Source organism: Phacochoerus africanus, chromosome 10 (assembly GCF_016906955.1).
Source record: "Phacochoerus africanus isolate WHEZ1 chromosome 10, ROS_Pafr_v1, whole genome shotgun sequence".
In the NCBI taxonomy this organism is placed as follows: Eukaryota; Metazoa; Chordata; class Mammalia; order Artiodactyla; family Suidae; genus Phacochoerus; species Phacochoerus africanus.
In genome coordinates this window covers 71,716,650-71,736,955 of record NC_062553.1, presented here as the reverse complement: position 1 = coordinate 71,736,955, position 20,306 = coordinate 71,716,650, and the positions used below count along the sequence as shown (strand labels likewise).

Genomic DNA, 20,306 nt, shown 5'->3' with positions numbered 1-20,306 from the left:
TCTGATTAGACCCCTAGCCCGGGAACCTCCATATGCCAAGGGAGGCGGCCCTAGAAAAGACAAAAAGACAAAAAAAAAAAAGGTTAAAGGTATCCACACTCCAAAGGTTTCTTTGAATGGCCCAATGAGAGTCTGCAAAAGTGCTCTGCAAACTGTAAATCGCAACACACATTTCAGGAACCCTGGTTCTTTTCCCGTCCATGACTGGCTCAAAAAAAAAAAAAATTAACATGAATGGCTGGGGTAGGTATGTTTTCATTTTGAAGCTAAATAAACTCTCTGTAGTGTTGTTGGAAAAAGAGGCAAAGGTGTCTTCTCTTTGTTTTTTTCACCTGCTCTGGCCAAAGACTAATTCTATAGGCAGCAGCACGGAAGTCCACACTTGAGCCATCATTCATTCAAGACCGGGTCAGGCTGTGGGGTTGTCTCCTTCCCTGACACCGCCTTGTCTGCACCTGCCCCACCCGGCCTCAGACCCTTCCTTAATCCTAGTGGCATTCGGCCACATTCCCCTGTGATCCCCTGGACCTGTGTGCCCGGTCCACCTGTTCCACCACATGCTGTGTTGCAAACAGAAAGCCTTAAAGCACTTGAACACTTTAGCTTCAAAGACTTTAATGATGAAATAGCCAAACAGCAAATGGGGTGGGACAGGGTGTGAGAGTGACTGGGGGAAGGTAATACAGACAGAGTATTGGCACTGGGCTCCTGAGAAAAGGTGACCTGGCTGAAAGTCAGGTGCTCTTATTTGCCTTTGGAAAGCCAGTCCGCTCATCTGTACCCGTTGATTTCAGAGCACCTCTGTTTTCCTTGGCATAAGAGAGTTCAAGCATCTCCCAGTGAGTGTGGATTCCTGGAAGGATAAAATGAGTGGCTGGGGAGTATCTTTGAGGGTCAGCCGTTCCAGCCAATCCTTCTGGATGGATTAGGCTTGTATCAGGCTAATGGTGTGGATGCTGTCAGCCGGTTCTCAGAACATCTCTCCGCCTCCTGCAGTAATAGTTTCTTGCGTTCAACCCAAATCCCTACTGTCATGCCACAAAACTCATCATTCCTGCTTGTCCTCACATAACAAAGGTTCTAGAGAGTGACAGGGAAGCATTCACATCCAGTGTCTGACTCTTGGGCTGAAAACAGCTGGGAAGAACTCTTTGAGTTGCTCTGAGATATTTAAATGCCGAACCAGTTCACTTAACCCACATGTGGGTTAAGCAGAGGTCTTCAGGAAGGCACAGACATGCATTTTTAAAATTGATGGCTCAGCTTTTTTTTTTTTTTTTTTTAATGTGGGCTATTTGAATTTGCTTCTAAATTGTTGTGTTTGTTCACATTGTTGCCTTTAAAGAAAAGTCCTTTCTTGTATCTTAAAGTCACATAAAATTTCCTGTGTGGAACACAACGTGACTATTATGTATGTGGACCATGTTGGTATATTGACATAGTTGGTGAGATGAAGTTAAGTGACAAAAGAACCCAAGAAGGCAAAAAAAATTGAAATGAGAATTCAGAGAGCCTGAACGCCTTTTAAGGCAAATGATTGAAAAAAAGAGTTCAACCTCAGTAAATACAGAAATGCAAAAAGAGATAAGAAAGAAACCCTTTTTTTGTTGACCCAATAAGCCAAATCTAGCAAAAGGCATTTGGGAAATGTAAACTGATTTATCTTGCTGTTTCCACTGGGTGGCCTTGAGCAACTTGATACCATGAATCAAAAGCTTTAAAAATGTTCATGTTCTTTTGTCTGGTAATTTCACTTTTAGTGATCCTTTTAGAAAATGAAATACAGGGAGTTCCCATCATGGCACAGTGGTTAACGAATCCGACTAGGAACCATGAGGTTGCGGGTTCGGTCCCTGGCCTTGCTCAGTGGGTTGGGGATCTGGCGTTGCCGTGAGCTGTGGTGTAGGTTGCAGACGCGGCTCGGATCCCACGTTGCTGTGGCTCTGGCGTAGGCCGGTGGCTACAGCTCCGATTCGACCCCTAGCCTGGGAACCTCCATATGCCGCGGGAGCGGCCCAAGAAATAGCAACAGCAACAACGACAACAACTACAACAACAAAAGACAAAAAAAAGAAAATGAAATACAGAAAAGATTTTGAATCATGAAGATATTCATACATCATTGTTAGTGGCAAAAAATTCAAAACTAGATATTCAGTAATAGGAAAATGGTTAGGTTATAAATACTACCACATAATATTATAGAGTCAGTAAATTTTACCCATGAAGAACTTCTGATAACACAGGAAATATACATATCAGTAAAGAAATTGTGTATTTGTATATATGTACAAAAATTGTGTATATTATATAGTATGTATGTATATATTATATATATCTTAGTTCTATAGACAAATTTTGTGTAGAAAACAGACCAAAATACTTCTAAAAATATACATATATATTTCTTGAAGTCCTCCACTTAACTTGGATGTGGCCTAAGCTAAATGGTTAAGCATTTAAATATTTCCAAGAAACCTTTTCGTTCTGCCAGAAGTCAAAGCCCATCTCCAAATGAAGAACTTTTGAGAACGTATAGAGTGTCTGCTCCTAAGAAGTGTCACTTGGAAAGAATATATACCTGAAGAAACCTTTCATTGCAAGTGTGATTGTATCAATGCCACTTTCTTCTAGTGCAGCTCTTGATATGTAATTGGGTCCTGGCCCTGGAGTTATGCTTTTTTTAATTGAGATATAATTCAGTTAAAATAAACATAAAATTATGTTGAATGTAAAGCTCACTATTTAAAAGCGTACATTTCAGTGGTTTTTTTAGTATCTTTACAAGGCTGTGCAACCACCACCACTGTCTAATTCCAGAACATTTTCTTCCCCCAAACCACAACCCATTAGCAGACACGTCCATTCGCCTCTCCTACCAGCTTCTGGTAACCACAAATCTATTTTCTGTCTCTATGGACTGGCCCATTCTGGACAGCTGTATAATGGAATGGAATTTATATGAATTCATACACTATATGATCTTTCACGTCTAGTTTCTTTTATGTAGTATCATTTTTAGAAGGTTTATCCATGCGTGACATGTATCAGCATTTCCTTCCTTTTTATAGCTGTGTAATAATATTCACTGAATGGATATATCACACTTTTCTCTATCCAGTCTTCAGCTGATGAATACTTGGATTATTTCTACTTTTTGGCTATTATGAATGATGCTGCTATGAACATTTATATAGGAGTTTTTGTATGAACATTAGATCTGTACCTTGGAGTGGAATTCTCTTGGGTAGATACATGGGAGTGGCAGGTTGGAGTCATATGGCAACATTAGGTTTAACTTTTTGACAAACCAGCCAAACTCTTTCCCACAGCAGTTGCAACATCTCACTTCCCACCAGCGATATGGGAAGGCTCTAGTTTCTCCACATCTTCACCAACATCTGTTTTTTTCCTTTTCTTTTAATTGCTATCCTCATGGTTGGAAAGTTGTATCTCATTGTGATTTTGATTTGCATTTTCCTAATGACTAATAAGGCTGAGCATCTTTTCACGTACTTATTGCTTATTGGCTATTTGGATATTTTCTTTGGGGAAAGAAAGGATTTCTTTAAATCCTTTGTGTGTTATTTAATTGGGCTCATACTTTTTAAAACCATAAAGTAATAATGTGGTTAGTATGGGATTTAGCAAAATAGTCACTCTATTCCCTAGTTCTGGTTCAGTCTCATGTAGCAATTAGGGCCCAACTAGTACAGTTTCATAAAGATTAAATGTGCTGCTTCCTGTATCAGCTAGGGTTCTCTAGGAAAACGGAGTTGATGGAGATCTGTGTATCTGTATCTATTGAGAGATTTATATTAAGGAATTGGCCTATGCTTTTGTGGGGGCTGGCAATACCTGAAATCCAGAATTTCAGTGGCCAGTCTGAAATCCATAGGACAGATGATCTGGCAGGCTGGAAACTCAAGTAGGATTTCTACATTGCTGTCTTAAAGAGAATCCCTTTTTCTCTAGGAAACCTGTTTGCTTTTAAAGCCTTCAGCTGGTTGGACGAGCCCACCCATGTTTTCAACAGTGATCTCATTTACTTAAGGGAACTGATCACACCTAGAAAATATAGCAGCCTCTAGAGTATTGTTTGACAAAAGGACTGGGTAGCATAGCCTAGCCAAGCTGACACATAAAATGAACCATCACAGTTACTTTAGTTGACCATATTCACTCATTTTCAGAAAAATGGCACTAACGATGGAGACTACGTCTTTCTAACTGGAGAAGACAATTACCTTAACTTTTCCAAGATTGTGGAATGGAATGGAAAAACGTAAGTGTAATGATTTGTTGGTGTAATTAATTTTTTTCAATTTTCATTTAAACCGAATGTCCACTTCTGCTTTATTTAAAAAAAAAATTTAGCAGTATCATTTTTTGGATGAAAAAATACCTATCTATACATTTTAAAATCTATAATTATGTGAAATAGCCTACAATATAAATAATATAGTATGACTGTGTACAATTATTATTTTCTTTTTTTTTTTCGTCTTTTGTCTTTTTTTGTTGTTGTTGCTGTTGTTGCTATTTCTTGGGCCGCTCCCGCAGCATATGGAGGTTCCCAGGCTAGGGGTCGAATCGGAGCTGTAGCCACCGGCCTACGCCAGAGCCACAGCAACTTGGGATCCGAGCTGCGTCTGCAACCTACACCACAGCTCACGGCAACGCCGGATCGTTAACCCACTGAGCAAGGCCAGGGACTGAACCCGCAACCTCATGGTTCCTAGTCGGATTCGTTAACCACTGCGCCACGACGGGAACTCCCAATTATTATTTTCTAATTCAAAATTGGGGTAGGGTACTTCACAAATTAAATATTCTTCATTTGTAAGTGTCTCGTGACAAGGAAAGAATCACAAAGCCAGGGAAGTTTTCACTCACAGTCTTAGTCTCTGAATGATGCATAGCTGCAGCACAGATACATTTCAAATCACTGCTTTTTTTTTTTTTTTTTTAGGGCCACACCCGCTGCATGTGGAGGTTCCCAGGCCAGGAGTTGAATCGGAGCTGTAGCTGCTGGTCTGTGCCACAGCTACAGCAACGCAGGTTCCAAGCCGAGCCGCATCTGTGACCTACACCACAGCTCATGGCAACACCGGATCCTTAACCCACTGAGCAAGGCCAGGGATTGAACCTGTATCCTCATGGATGCTAGTCAGTTTCATTAACCACTGAACCACGATGGGAACTCCTGCTTGTTTTGAGGGAAGGAAAGAAGCTCTCTTAATTTAATTTAGTGATTGTGCTTTGTGCGTTTTTCTTTTAAATTGAAAAACCTTTCAGTTTGTATGACAGCATTTCAAAATATTTTAGTATGTATAATTTATGAACAAACTACCTCCAAGAAGGAACTGAAGCTGCTTGCAATAAAGCCACACATAAAGCAAAAAGATTTTTTTTGTAAGTCATAGAAATTAGACGTCTTTGAGACTTCTTTGAGAGAAAAGAGGGCTAATTCTTCAGGGATTATGGTAAGAGAAATCCTGTTCATGAACATTCAGTTAACTTGAAGCTTCCCAGAAATACAGGCCAAAAAAACTGGTGTGGAATATTAGCTTCACTACTTTTCCGTAAAGCTACAACTGCTTTTAAATTAAAAGTTTATTTAGATTTTTAAAAACACTCATACATATATATTTGTGTACACACACACACACACACACACAAACACACACACACTCTGCCTAGACAAGAAGAACCCTGAAAGCATAACACTGGCAACAATGTTGCCTTTGGAGGGGAATCAGATGACTGGGCACTGGTTTAGGAGGGATATTTACTTGTACACAGGATATGGCTGGATTTTGGTTTAAACCCAATCTGTTACTTCCTAGTCTTTTAAGGGGGTTAATCCTTTTATATGCATATTGTAATACCGATACATTTATAACATAATGATATATTATTTGATATAAGTAGACTCATCTTTGACATTCTTTTTCACCCTTAGCTCATATATGTCTATTCTGTCCTTAGATTAACAATATATATTTCCTAACAAAATCTAAAGCTATGTATTTTCTCTTTTTCCATTAACTTTGCCTGTTTCTTCTCTTTCTTTCTTTCTTTTTTTTTTTCTTTTTTGCTTTTTAGGGCTGCACCTGTGGCATATGGACATTCCCAGGCTAGGGGTCCAATTGGAGCTGCAGTTGCCAGCCTACGCCACAGCCACAGTGGTGCTGAATCCGAGTCGTGTCTGTGACCTACACCACAGCTCGCAGCAACACCAGATCTTTAACCCACTGAACAAACCTTGGGATCAAACCCCCATGCTCGTGGATACTAGTTGGGTTCCTTATCACTGAGCCGTGATGGGAACTCCAAACTTGGCCTGTTTCTGAACACACACACACACCCTTTTGTGTTATTCTTGTCTACAACTTGTTTCACCTTCTTATGAAGCCAAATATAAGTAAAAGTTCATTATTTTATAGTAAATAATTAAATGTACTAAGTTTTTTTTTCTTATTAGGATTGCACCTGCAGCATATGGAAGTTCCCAGGCTAGGGGTCAAATCAGAGCTGCAGCAGCTGGCCACAGCAATGCCAGATCCGAGCCACATCTTCAGCCTACACGAGCTCATGGCAATGTCAGATTGTAGCCCACTGAATGGGGCCAGGAATCAAACCCTCATCCTTATAGATACTAGTCGAATTCTTAACCTGCTGAATCACAACGGGAACTCCCCAACATATTTTATTAGGTTTTTTTCCTTCTCATATCTTCCCCCTGGGGTTAGTTTCTTCTTGCTGAAGATCATTAATACAGCGGTTCTCAACCAGAGGCAGTTTTGCCCCCAGAGGATAGTGGTGATGTCCAGATACATTTTTGGTTGTCACAACTGGAGATAGCCACTGGCATCTCCTGGGTGGAGACCTGGGATGCCCTGCAGTATAAAGGACAGACCGCCCACAGAGTTATCAGGCTCGAAATGTTAGTAGGTTGAGAAACCCTCTATTAGTGATCTCAGAGAGACAGCAGTGAGTGACAGCTTGGAGTGAGATCTTAATTGTCTGCTCAGGAATTGAACCTGGGCAGCCTGGATGAGACCCAAGAGCCCTAACCACTAGATTAGCTCAAGGCTGAGAGTAGAATTGCCCTGATTCTTGCCCCCTGTTCAAAGCAAGAATGTTTCAAGGAGGCAAAGGCAATAGAAACAGGAGGAAGTTTCTTGTTACGAGTCACAGTACACCATGTGGGAGAGCACACAGAGGAGTCCTGTTTATTTAAGTCAGAAGCAAAGCTGTAATGTACACCCTAAAGAGGAGTGTGGGTGTCGGAGTGGGAGTCCCAATCCCCCTCAGTGAGGAGCAAGCCAGAGCTGATTTAAATCACTTATATAGGACAGTTCTTCTGGGTCTTTGTTTGCCTTTAGCCAATTGTCCTGTTTTAATTCTCACACCTGACTGGACGCAGGACCCTCCCCAACGTGCGTGCACATCTTTTGACAAAGGTGGATTCCAAGGCAAAGGGTGCCAGGAGGTATCAGGACTTATTATGGCCTGGAGCCTCCTCCCTTTCTGACCCCTACAGTCTTACTGCACATGTGTAATTGGGGAGCTCTCCTTGACCCCAGGAGTGATTGAATGGTCATCTTTCTAGATGGAACATGAAACAAGGCCTAAAAGGACACAGACTCCCTCTTATCAAGCAGGCCCGTGTAACGGATAAGTTCCCAAAAACAAAGATAAGCCCCAAGGCCACAGACTACAAGGCTCAACCAAACGCCCCTGTCTATAAAAAATCAAGCATTCTCCTGCAGCGGGGAAGTCTCGCCTGCTCAGGGCTTGAGACTACTGTGTTGGTCAGCAGACTCCCCTGGCAATCTCATTGCTCCAGCCTCTGCCTTCTCCTTCTTCTAACAATCTTATCTCTCCACTCTGGCTGAGCTTGGCTCCTTCACCTCTTTCCTTGAGGTGTCAAAGAGAAACAAGGCCCAGTTTCCTTGGCCTAAGGAGTCCCAGCTCTTCCCAGCCCAGGGACCCATCTGCCTCCTGCCTCCTTAGTAGTTCTTTCCGTAAGGATCTGTGGGTGTTATACTTTCTTAGACATTGCATATTTAAAAGATCTTTATTTCACTCTTAATTTTTAATGATTTTCATTGGGTATAGAGTTCTAGGTTGACATTTAGAAATTAAGAAGCTATTACTCCATTGGCTTTTTTTTTTTTTTTTTTTTTTTTTAGGTCCACACCTGCAGTGTATGGAGGTTCTCAGGCGAGGGGTTGAATCAGAGCTGTGGCTGGTGGTCTACACCACAGCCACAGCAACGCCAGATCCTTAACCCACAGAGGGAGGCAAGGGATCGAACCTGCGTCCTCATGGATGCTAGTTAGATTCATTTCCATTGAGCCACAATGGGAACTCCCTCCATTGGCTTTTGATATCTTTTTCCTTGACCTTTTGCAGTTTTACTACAACATATCCAGGTTTGAATTTATTTTATTTACTGCATTTGGCCCTTGGGGCATACTTTTAATCTAAGGCCTCATATCTTTCTTAAGGTTTGGAAAACTTTCAGCAATTGCCTCTTAAATTATTGCTTCTCTGTTATTCACTCTGTTCTCACTACCCTTCCCCAAACTCCTATTAATTGTTCATTGGAGCCCTTTGATATATTCTGTGTAGCTTGATCCTTTAATTTTTAACCCTTTTGAGTTTATATTTGCATAAATTCCTTAGAACGATCTTTCATTTAGCCACTTCTCTGTGCCAACTACGTGCCAATAGAGTTTATCCCTATGTTGAGGTTTTCTTTCAGAAACTATTTTTATGCCCCGAGATTTCTATTTTTCATTCTTTCGGTCTTTCTACTCTTACTTCATTCTTTCCTTTTTATTTTTAATAACATACCATTCTTTTCTAAGGATGTTTTGCTTTCGCTTGTCTCATTGAGGATACTAAACACATTTATGTAAAGTATTAGCTGGATTGTTCAATTATTTTAATTTCTTCTAAGATGAATTCATCTTACTGTTGGTTTTGTTGCCTGTTTCTTAGCATGTTGCAATGTTGGGAGTTCTCGCTGTGGCGCGGTGGGTTAACGATCCAGCGTTATCTCTGTAGTGGCACCAGTTTGATCCTGGGCCTGGTGCAAAGAGTTGAGGGTCTGGTGATGACATAGCTGTGGCATAGGGTGCAGCTGTGGCTTGGATTCAATCCCTGGCCCAGGAACTTCACATGCTGCGGTCGCAGCTGAAAAAGAAAACAAACAAACAAATGATGATTGGCAGAATTATTTTAGTTGGGAAGTCTGTCTGTTACCTATCCATCCATCCATCTATCCATCCTCTCACCTCTTCCTAGGTAGCACTTTTGCCAGTGCCTCCATTAGCCAGTACACATTATGGGTCCCCGCCAAAGAATCAACAGGCAGCTTGATTCACATTCTGTTTGTGAGGCTATGTCTGTGGCATCCTGTCTCCCAGCAACTCAGCTTTGCTTTCTTTGGCCTCTCCTGCTGAACAGAAAAACCCCTGCCCCCAGACCCTGATTTCAAGCCCTTGATGGACCACTGTTAATTCTTATTAACCTTAGGAGCTGGACTCAGAGATCTTTCTCCTAGCCCAGTGGGCTGGCAGTTTTAGCCCTATTCACCACTTGGCATTTTTCACCTTTCATTGTCTAGGGAGATGTTTGTTAGTGTTTGAATAGCATGTAGAGCTTTTAAATGTTCCCTTTTTTTGTTTTATCAGCCACTACTCTGTTTTTACTTGGCCCTCAATTCATGAACTTAGACTGATGCCTCCTTGACCAGATGTTGGAAGAATTACTATTTATGACCCATCCTTTCCTGTATTTTGCATTTTGGACCATTATTCAAGGAATTAATTTTTAAAAACCCTCCATCTCAACTGTGCTCTTAGCAAGTACAGAGTCGATTCAGCATTACGCTTTCCTGTGACCCTAGAGAAATCCTCCTTTAGCTCTTGGGAGGGGAGACAGTTGACGCTCTGTTGTGAATGTTATCTAAGTGAACATATCTGTTCAGAGCTTACCTGTCCACAGGCTGCTGTGAACAAGGCTGTTGTGAACACCACATTGGGTCATGGCTTTAAGTAAATGGGTCTTCCTAAACCTCTACAAAAGATACTCCGTTTTGGAGGAAGGGAAGAGGGATTTTTGGTGGTTGCCTCTATCAGAATGGATTTAGGGAGGTGGAGCCTGCTTTTCCCTCTCTCGATCTAATCTCTGACCAAATACCCTTGTGTCCATGTGTGAATAGGAGTCTGTGGGTAGCCAGGTCCTAGTCAAGTCTTGAAAAGTCCAGACCATTAAAAGAAGCCTGTGATCCAGTGTGACTCTTTGCTGTGCTTCCAATGACAGGTCTCTTGACTGGTGGACTGCAGACACGTGCAATATGATCAACGGGACGGACGGAGATTCATTTCACCCATTGATCACTAAAGACGAGGTCCTTTATGTCTTCCCATCTGATTTTTGCAGGTAAGAACTTGAAAAATGAGTTCTTTGACTGCAAGACCACCAAAAATACGAGGAATATATGTAGCTACACTTATTTGGCAAGGATATTTATGTGTAGTCAGTGATCAACGATCATAGCATCCTGTGGTGGCTCACAGCTCTGACTCCAGAGCCTGGATGTATTGTAACCAGTTCCACCACTTACAGCCATGTGACCTTGGGAAGATTATTTAGCCATTCTTCTGTGCCTCACTTGCTTCATTTGCGAAAGAAGGGTAGGAATAGTTATCTACCTTGGGAGTTTTGAGGACGAATAAGTTTCTTTAATAAAATACTTAGCCCAGGGACTGTCCCACAGTCAATAATATTAAATGCTAACACTTTGTTATTATGGTATGCTCTGTTGGGTATGAAATTTGCCCTAGTCATGTTCCAGTCAACAGGCAGTCACTGATAGAAGATGAAGAAATCATTCTGTTGTCCCTATTTCAGCAGTCACAGGTCTTTGCTGAGCTCCGACCTTCCCATTGGTCATAGCTGCTCACACCTGCCCCGCCGTCTCTCCCCTTTTCCTGCTGCTCCTTCTCTCTAGACGGGCATGATTAGGTCCTGTCTTCAGGAGGAAGGCATCCTGCCCCTGGCCCTGGTTCCTGTCTCCTTGTCCCTGCTGCTCCCGCCCTACACCCTCAAACTGCTCACCTGAGTGGCTGATCCCACAGCCTCCATTCCTCTCCCACTCACTCCTGCAAGGCTTTTTAACGAGACGTCTCGGTCAGAGGTAACCTAGCTGCCTTTGATGCTGTAGAGTCAATATCCTCAAGAATAGCTGTTCTTCTTGGAGTTCCCACTGGGGTGCAACGGGATCAGCGGCATCTTGGGAGTGCTGGGAAGCAGGTTCGATCCCTGGCCCAACGCCGTGGGTTGGCTCCACCACAGCTGTGGCTCAGGTTGCAACTGTGGCTCCGCTCAGAAATCTAATACAGAAAAGAGGAGCACAAAAAATAAATTAAAAAAAAAAAAAAAGAATGTCTTCTTCTGAGCTTTCCTCTCACACAGTTGAGCACCTCACCAGGAAGCCGTGTCGGAATCACTATAAATCTCTCTCCTCCCTTGCACTGGAGCAGCCACCAAGTCTATCCATCCTCCTCCTCCTCTGGAATAGCTCTTCTTTCACTCCCCTCCCCAGCTTCGCTCTCTGCCGCATGCAGACCCTTTGCAGCCCTCATAGGAATAGCTCAGTCACCCTCCAGCCAGCTGCTCTATCCAGTTGATATTTGTGGAAGCACTGAAGGAAGAGAAAATGTTGCAGAGTGCAGTGAGTGGGACAGGGAAGAAGGAGGACAGTAGGGGGCTTGTTAAAGATGTGATCCGAGGAAACTCATTCTTATCTGGTGCCCAGACCAGCTCAGCAGGATGGGGCTGAAGAATGGGTGCCGTGAAACTTAAGGAAAAAAGCTAACGTGAAACAAGACACAGAGACATTTATCTTAAGTAAAGGTGGGAACCAGGGGACTCAAGGTTTCAGGGACCAAGAGCACCGCCTCAAGAAACCACACTGCTTTTATTGTGCTTTTAAGGATTATGTCAAGTGAGCAGGGGGTTGTAGGTGCTGGATATAGGGTTTTTTTTTTTAAGTTATTTTAAAAGTTACATAGTCGGTTGCTGATTAAGCTTTTATTCTGACCTTTAGGCATTTAACAATCATTAGCATTTGAGGAAGCTTGGCATCAGCTATCTATGCATAGCATCTAGAGAATCACCACTGTGCTTCTGCAGACTGCGTGCCTTCAGTAACCCAGTGTGCCTAGGTTTGCACCTCGGTTCTCCTTGCTAATGCATATCCTGCTAAGGACCCCTCATAAACCCCTTGGGGCCATGAGGCTCCTCTTTCTTTTATTCTTAAGAGGACATATCATGCTGTGCGAACAGCGTGCCAATCTGCACAGGTCCCACGTGCCTAGACCAACGCATTATGCCCTCATTCAGCTGACCCTGTGAATAACTTATGCCTTTAGGTCTTTATTCTTAAGCTTAAGTCATTCACCAGCACTGTGACTGTTTTTCAAGTGGGAAGATGGGGTAAAGTAAAGCAGGACAAGATGGAGTTTTCAGCATAGAAGCTAAGAAAATATTGTAGAAACATGTCTCGAGACAATCTGGTACCAGCATGAAGAGCCATGTGGTGAAGCTTAGTAAAGCTAACAACGTGCAGACTTCATGATGCCACCCTTCTCTCCCATGTGGATTCCCCGGCCTGAAGAACTCTTGTACACATGTGAAGGAGACCTATGCAACAGGTGTTCATTGCAACGTTGGTTATAGTTATGAAAAGTTGGGAGTGCTGATGGAACTAGTCATCTCTAATAGGAAAAGAAAAGAATTTTATGTGAGCCAAACTGAGGGCTATAGCCCAAGAGATGCTGATTCAAGGAATTGTATTTGGCAGACTACAAAATGGGGGAGGCATATAAAGGAAAAAAAAAAAAACTCACAAGATTGTAGTGAGTTACAGAAATTATTTATCAAGAATTACAGGAATTCCCATCGTGGCTCAGTGGTTAATGAATCTGACTAGCATCCATGAGGACACAGGTTTGATCCCTGGCCTCGCTCAGTAAGTTAAGGATCTGGCGTTGCCATGAGCTGTGGTGTAGGTCACAGACACGGCTCGGATCTGGTGTTTCTATGGCTGTGGCATAGGTAGTGGCTACAGCTCCGATTCAGTCCCTAGCCTGGAAACCTCCATATGCTGTGGGTACAGCTCTAAAAAGAAAAAGGAAAAGAAAAAAAAAAAAAGAATTACAGTTGAAAGAGTTCCCTTTCCAAGGGAGATGTACAGACGGCCAATAAGCACATGAAAAAATGCTCAACATCACTGATTATTAGAGAAATGCAAATCAAAACTACCATGAGATACCACCTCACACCAGTCAGAATGGCCATCATTAATAAGTCCACAAATAACAAACGCTGGAGGAGGTATGGAGAAAAGGGAACCCTCCTGCACTATTGGTGGGAATGTAAGCTGGTACAACCACTATGGAGATCAGTATGGAGATACCTTAGAAATCTATACATAGAACTACCATACGACCCAGCAGTCCCACTCTTGGGCTTATATCTGGACAAAACTTTCCTTAAAAAGACACATGCACCCGCATGTTCATTGCAGCACTATTCACAATAGCCAAGGCATGGAAACAACCCAAATATCCATCAACAGATGATTGGATTAGGAAGATGTGGTATATATACACTGTGGAATACTACTCAGCCATAAAAAAGAACGAAATAATGCTTTTGCAGCAGCATGGATGGAACTAGAGACTCTCATACTGAGTGAAGTAAGTCAGAAGGAGAAAAACAAATACCATATGATATCACTTATATCTGGAATCTAATATAAGGCACAAATGAACCTTTCCACAGCAGAGAAAAACATGGACTTGGAGAATAGACTTGTGGTTGCCAAGGGGGAGGGGAAGGGAGTGAGGTAGTTGGGGAGCTTGGGGTAAATAGATACAAACTATTGCCTTTGGAATGGAGTAGCAGTGAGATCCTGCAGTGTAGCACTGGGAGCTATGTATAGTCACTTATGATGGAGCATGATAATGTGCAAAAATAGAATATGTACATGTATGTGTATTTGGGTCACCATGCTGCACAGTAGAAAAAAATTGTATTGTGGAAATATCTATTAAAAAGAAATAATAACAAAAAAATAAAATAAAAACAAAAAACAAAACAAAGCAAAAAAAGAGTTCCTGTTGAATTGAATCCGACTAGTATCCATGAGAAAATATTGTAGAAACATGTCCCTGGCCTTGCTTAGTGGATTAAGGATCTGGCATTGCTGTGGCTGTGGTGTAGGCCAGCGGCTACAGCTCTGATTTGATCCCTAGCCTGAGAACTTCCATATGCCTCTGGTGGGGCCCAAAAAAGAAAAAAAAAAGGAAAAAAAAAGAGTTGAAAAAAAATCACAAAGAGTTATAGTTGGAGCTGTTAAGAAGTAACAGTGATTGTTAAGCAAGGATTGGTTGGGATGTGAAATTGTTGCCTAGTTACAAGGGGAGACCTTGAGGCCATAATGGTGCAGCTGGTTACTGTTAGCAGATACTGTTTTGAGAATGGCTGGCGGTGTCTTTGAGTTTGATGCAGTTCAGAAAAATTCAGGTTCTCAGTGATGCAGGAATGTGTCTGAGATCACATCCCCAATAGCCACCTGGCTCCATCATGGATGCCTACACCACAGTTACTCCATTTTAATTTTCAAATGCATTCTTCAATATTAAAAACAGATCTATGATGCATGTTTGACAGGCCATAAGACAGGCTATTCTAGTTTGCATAAAGTTTAAGTTAAATCATACATAAGCCAGAATAACCTCCCCATATCCTCAACATGTGAAAATTTCTTCCATCTGAAGCAATCTAAGTACCTATGAAAAGGAGACTGTAAATAAATAGTGGCATGTTCATATGATAGAATAAAAAAATAATAATAAGGGAGTTCCTCCTGTGGTACAGTGGATAAGAATCCAACTGCAGTGGCTTGGGTTTGATCCCTGGCCCACCTCAGTGAGTTAAAGGATCCAGTGTTGCCACAGCTGCAGCTGGGACTCAATCCCTGGCCCAGGCAACTTCCATATCCTGTGGGTGTGGCCATAAAAATAAAACATACGAACCAAAGCTTTGTATGGTTGGTTTTTTTTTTGGGGGGGGGTGTCTTTTTAGGGCCACACCCAGTGCTCATGGAGGCTCCCAGGCTAGGGGTAGAATCAGAGCTGTAGCCACTGGCCTACATCACAGCTCACAGCAATGCCGGATCCTTAACCCACTGAGCGAGGCCAGGGATTGAACCTGTGTCCTCATGGTTACTAGTCAGATTCATTTCCGCTGAGCCATGACGGGAACTCCTTTTTTTTTTTTTCTTCAGAGCCATGTATGTTAATGTAATACATGTTAAAAATGTTGAAGGAAGAAGCAAGTGATAGAGAACATAGTGTACTGTTCATATAACATTTAAAAATAACAAATAGTGCCACATGTTTATGAATATGCACGTAGGTAAAAGTCTAAAGGCCTGCATGGGAGTGATAGGAATGATAAGCCCCAAATTCAGAATAGTGGTTACCTCTAGACACAGAGAAGGGCTAGAATCAGAGAGCTTCAATTGTATCCATAAATATACATTTTATTTATTTGAGTGGCATTTGCTATAAAAGGCATTTAATATACTATTTTCCCTATTTCTCTTTTTGCCAAAAATGTTCATTAAAACGTGAAGGAAAAACAAAACAAAATGCTGTAGGGGTGGGCTGTGTGGTGGAAGGCAACTCCCAGGTTAGTCGCAACCCAGACAGAGACACGTCCTGCCTCTGGTTCAAAGATGAAAATGTGAGGCCCCCAAAGCAATTCCGCTCAACTTCAGGTGCCTCCGGATGCAGGGCTGGAGGACATCCATTATTAAGGCAATGGATGTGAAAGTGCTTTGACAGTCCTTGGGGGCTTTGCAGATATTAGCCTGGGTAATATGCCAGTATTACCACTATTTGAAACTCTGTAACCACTGAAGGCAGAGTGGTGTTGGACTCCTTAGAAATACATGACTGGCGCAAATATGGAAACTATATTTATTGGGGGGACATGGGTTCCAAGTATAAGTTCTAATGGAAAATCTGTGCCATGCAGCATTTTCCAGGCCCCCAGGCCTTCACCACCTCTTCTGATTTTGCTTTGCGTCTGCCCCACCCTGGCTTCCTTTGCTTTGTGGCTGCTTGGTCCACATTGGCATGTGTCCATGCTGGTCTAGGTGACTGTTATTTTCTTCAGTGTGAGTCTCCATTCTAACCATCACCTTCTTGATTTTCTTTTTTGGCCTCGTTGGGATGTTAGCATCGTTGCTGCCTCTGAAACATACTTCATCACAGTGCATCCCCTATTTATTGTACATTGACTGGATGGAGCTCCTTTCAAGCTTTCTTTTGCCTGTTGATTTTCACCTTATCCTTTAAGCTTTTAGGCATGTTATACCAGAGAAAGGTTAGCTGACTTACTGATTTAGGCAGATCATGCTAACAGGAGCCCACATTGACTATTTTATTTTTACTTCCTAACAGGTCAGTGTATATAACTTTCAGTGACTTCGAGCGTGTACAGGGGCTCCCTGCCTTGCGGTATAAGGTGCCTGCAGAAATATTAGCCAACACCTCAGACAACGCTGGCTTCTGTATACCTAAAGGAAACTGCCTGGGCTCAGGAGTCCTGAATGTCAGCGTGTGCAAGAATGGTAAGAACTCAGGGAGTTTCTGCTGTGGTACAGTGGGTTAAGGCTCCAATTGCAGTGGCTCAGGTGGCAGTAGAGGCACAGGTTCAATTCCCAGTCCAGTGTAGTGGATTGAAGGGATCAAGTATTGCTGCAGCATAGGTCACAGCTGTGGCTTGGATTCAGTCCCTGGCCCGGGAACTTCCATATGCATTAAAAAAAAAAAAAAAAGAATATTAAAAACTCAGATTGGCGACATGAGGGAACTCAGGAGGTCCTGGGTGCAGGATTCCTGCTCTTCAACAAAGAATATTGTCAGCCCAATAGGAAGAGTGATTCTGACCTTTCAAGACTCCTTTTAGGAGTTCCCATGTGGCTCAGTGAGTTAAAGATCTGGCATTGTCACTGCAGCGGCTTGAGTCACTGCTCTGGTGCAGGTTGCATCCCTGGCCTGGGAACTTCCACACGCTATGAGTGTGGCAAAAAAAAAAAGAAGAAGAATGTTTTGTTAGAAAGACTCACAGATTCAAACACAAACCAAAGGGGAAGGGGTGAGGGATAAATTAGGAGTTTGGATTAGCAGATACACACTACTGTATATAAAATAGATAAAACAACAAGGTCCTACTGTATAGCTCAGGGAACTATATTCAGTATCTTATAATAAACTATAATGGCAAGGAATCTGAAAAAGAACATAAATAACCAACACATGTTGTATACCAGAAATGAACATTGTAAATCAATTATAGGTCAACTAAAAAAGAGAATAGGAGTGTTCCCGCTGTGGCGCAATGGGATCAGCAGCATCTTGGGAGCTCTGGGATGCAGGTTCAATCCCCAGCCGCCACAGTGGGTTAAGAGCTGGCATTGCCACAGCTGTGGCTTAGGTCATGACTGAGGCTTGGATCTGATCCCTAGCCTGGGATTAAGAGAGAAAGATAGAATAATGTTTTTATAACATGGCAATAGCGTGGTAAGAAAAAAAAATGCCTTGGCTTTTCTGTAATGCTTTTTATTGCTAGAAAGCCATGTTGTGTTTTTTCTGGGCAGTAGTTTAGGAGTCAATAAAAATTATAGCTCATGTTTGCTAGTACTTACTTATTGGTAAGTCACTGTGTTAAGTGCCTTACATACTTACGTATAGTTAATACATGTAAGGTGTCAACTGATTTCACATTCAAAACAAGGCTAAAGAGAAAGTGGAGAACGTGGTCATTGAAAAGTACATATGTTGGTGATGAGTCTCCATGATTTCAGAGCAGAGTGTGTTTAAACCCTGACCACAAATTTCCCAGTGTTTCTTTTTTTGCCATTTCTTGGGCCGCTCCTGAGGCATATAGAGGTTCCCAGGTTAGGGGTCCAATCAGAGCTGCAGCCCCCGGCCCACACCAGAGCCACAGCAACGTGGGATCCGAGCCGCGTCTGCAACCTACACCACAGCTCACGGCAACGCCAGATCCCCAACCCACTGAGCAAGGCCAGGGATTGAACCTGCAACCTCATGGTTCCTAGTCGGATTCGTTAACCACTGAGCCATGATGGGAATTCCAATTTCCCAGTGTTTCTTAATGTCTCCCCTCTTCTTTCTGTGAATGAGGCAGGATGATCCGGGGGACAGCTGACAAAAGCATTTTCTTCATCCTGAGGACTAGTTTTTGCCATCACATGTTGCATAATTATTCACAGTATAGGGACCCAGCCAGTGGCCGCTTTTTACAATTGTGGGAACCAAGGCTCAGAGAAGGAACCGGATTTTTCTAAAATCCTTATCTCTGGGCACATTCATGTTGGAACTTAAGGCCTTCTCACATTCCTACTGTGATTTTTCCTAGGCTACAGTTCTTTAAAGTTTATCTTGAGAAACTTGGTAACCCTTTTCTCCTGATTAAAGTTGTCTTTTTCTCCTGAGTAATGAGCTACCTTTTGTCCCCCACCCCATCCACTTGCTTGGAAAATCTTTTGGAATCAGCCTCCCTTTCCTCCCCTGATGAGGTCATGGCTCACAAGCCTGGCCTTGCGTCAGAACCATCTGGAGGCGCATTAAAAACATCTGTCCCAGGGTCTACATACCAGGGCCCCCAGAAGCTTGTTTGTAATGAGCTTCAGGTGATTCTCATGAAGATTTTCATTCGCCTACTTGATGGGGAACCATTGTGCCAGGGAACGCACAGCCCTGACCTGGAGATCAGGCCAGAGGCAAATGGGAGTGAGTTCCTGCTTCTCCTAAACCTGCTGCCTCACTGGGGAGTGGTCCTGAAACGGTGTTTGCCTGCTCAGCCCATGTGCCTGTGGCTCAAGTCACAAATGTAGACATTTTTCTTGGTTTCTTTCTTTATTTGCTTTTTTGACTGCCCCACAGCATGTGGGGTTTCCAAGCCAAGGATCCGATCCAAGCCGCACTTGTGACCTAAGCCACAGCTGCTGCAATCCCAGATTCTTAACTCACTATGCCAGGCCAAGGATCGAACCTGCATCCCAGTGCTCCAGAAACAACACTGATCCCATTGCACCACAGGGGGGAACTCCTTTCTTGTTTGATTAACATTCTGCTTCCTCAAGAAGTTGACATCAGGATCAACAGGAGGATTCTGTTTTGCAACAGGCAAGCCTCTTGCTACAATCCTTTCCTTCTTCCCTCTTCTGTATTCTCAGATGTGGACTGAAATGTCTACCCTCCAGGACTATCCTCAAGTGTTTTGAATTACCCACAAAACCATTGGTTAGTAGGTTCTGGAGTCAGGTGCATCCGGGTTTAAATCCTATTCTGGGAGTTCCCGTCCTGGCTTAGTGGTTAACAAATTCGACTAGGAACCATGGGTTTCGGGTTCGAACCTTGGCCTCGCTCAGTGGGTTAAGGATCCAGCATTGCCGTGAGCTGTGGTGCAGGTCAGCAGCTGCAGCTCCAAGTGGACCCCTAGCCTGGGAACCTCCATATGCCGAGGGAGCGGCCCTAGAAAAGGCAAAAAGACAAATAAATTAATTAAAAAATAAAATAAATCCTACCCTGTTTGTTAGCAAATTGAAGAAGGGGTCCAGACAGCAGGGTGTTTTCAAATTTTATTTATTTATTTAGGGCCACACTCGTGGCATATGGAGGTTCCCAGCCTAGGAGTCGAATCCGAGCTATAGCTGCCAGCCTACGCCACAGCCACAGCCGCTCCAGATCCGAGGCACGTCTTCGACCTACACCCATGGAGGGAGGCCAGGGATCAAAGGGAGGCCAGGGATCAAACCTGTGTCCTCGTGGATACTAGTCAGATTCGTTTCTGCTGAGCCAGGCTGGGAACTCCAGATAGCAGTTTTGAAATGGGAGTAATTATAACTTCCTTGGAAGGTTGCGTGAAGGTCAGTGTCTGGCCCTTATTAAGTCCTCAACAGATCTTTAAAAATACATTATAACAGTCACACTAGGTCACAAAGAAGGAAATTATGTCTTTGTGAAACTATTTAGAAATAGAGAGCAAAACTATGTGTGTGACAGATGAGGTGTTTGAACCCTGGACTGGTGGAAATGTGAGCAGATTTAAATTACTTGCCAATAAACGAATTTCTTCAAAAATATATTTTCCAAGCAGCATTTCGGGGTCTCTGTCCTTTT

At 42.8% G+C, this 20,306-nt stretch overlaps 1 protein-coding gene across 2 annotated transcripts in view; it reads left to right on the top strand.

Annotated features, from left to right (window-relative positions):
* SCARB2 (scavenger receptor class B member 2) overlaps positions 1-20,306 on the top strand; it is a 72,414-nt gene that overhangs the window by 38,595 nt on the left and 13,513 nt on the right. For both annotated transcript variants that reach the window (XM_047798222.1, XM_047798221.1), the window contains exons 5-7: positions 4,194-4,285; positions 10,342-10,461; positions 16,560-16,729. In XM_047798222.1, the coding sequence (XP_047654178.1) occupies positions 4,194-4,285; positions 10,342-10,461; positions 16,560-16,729 (382 nt within the window). The remainder of the gene's footprint in view (positions 1-4,193; positions 4,286-10,341; positions 10,462-16,559; positions 16,730-20,306) is intronic.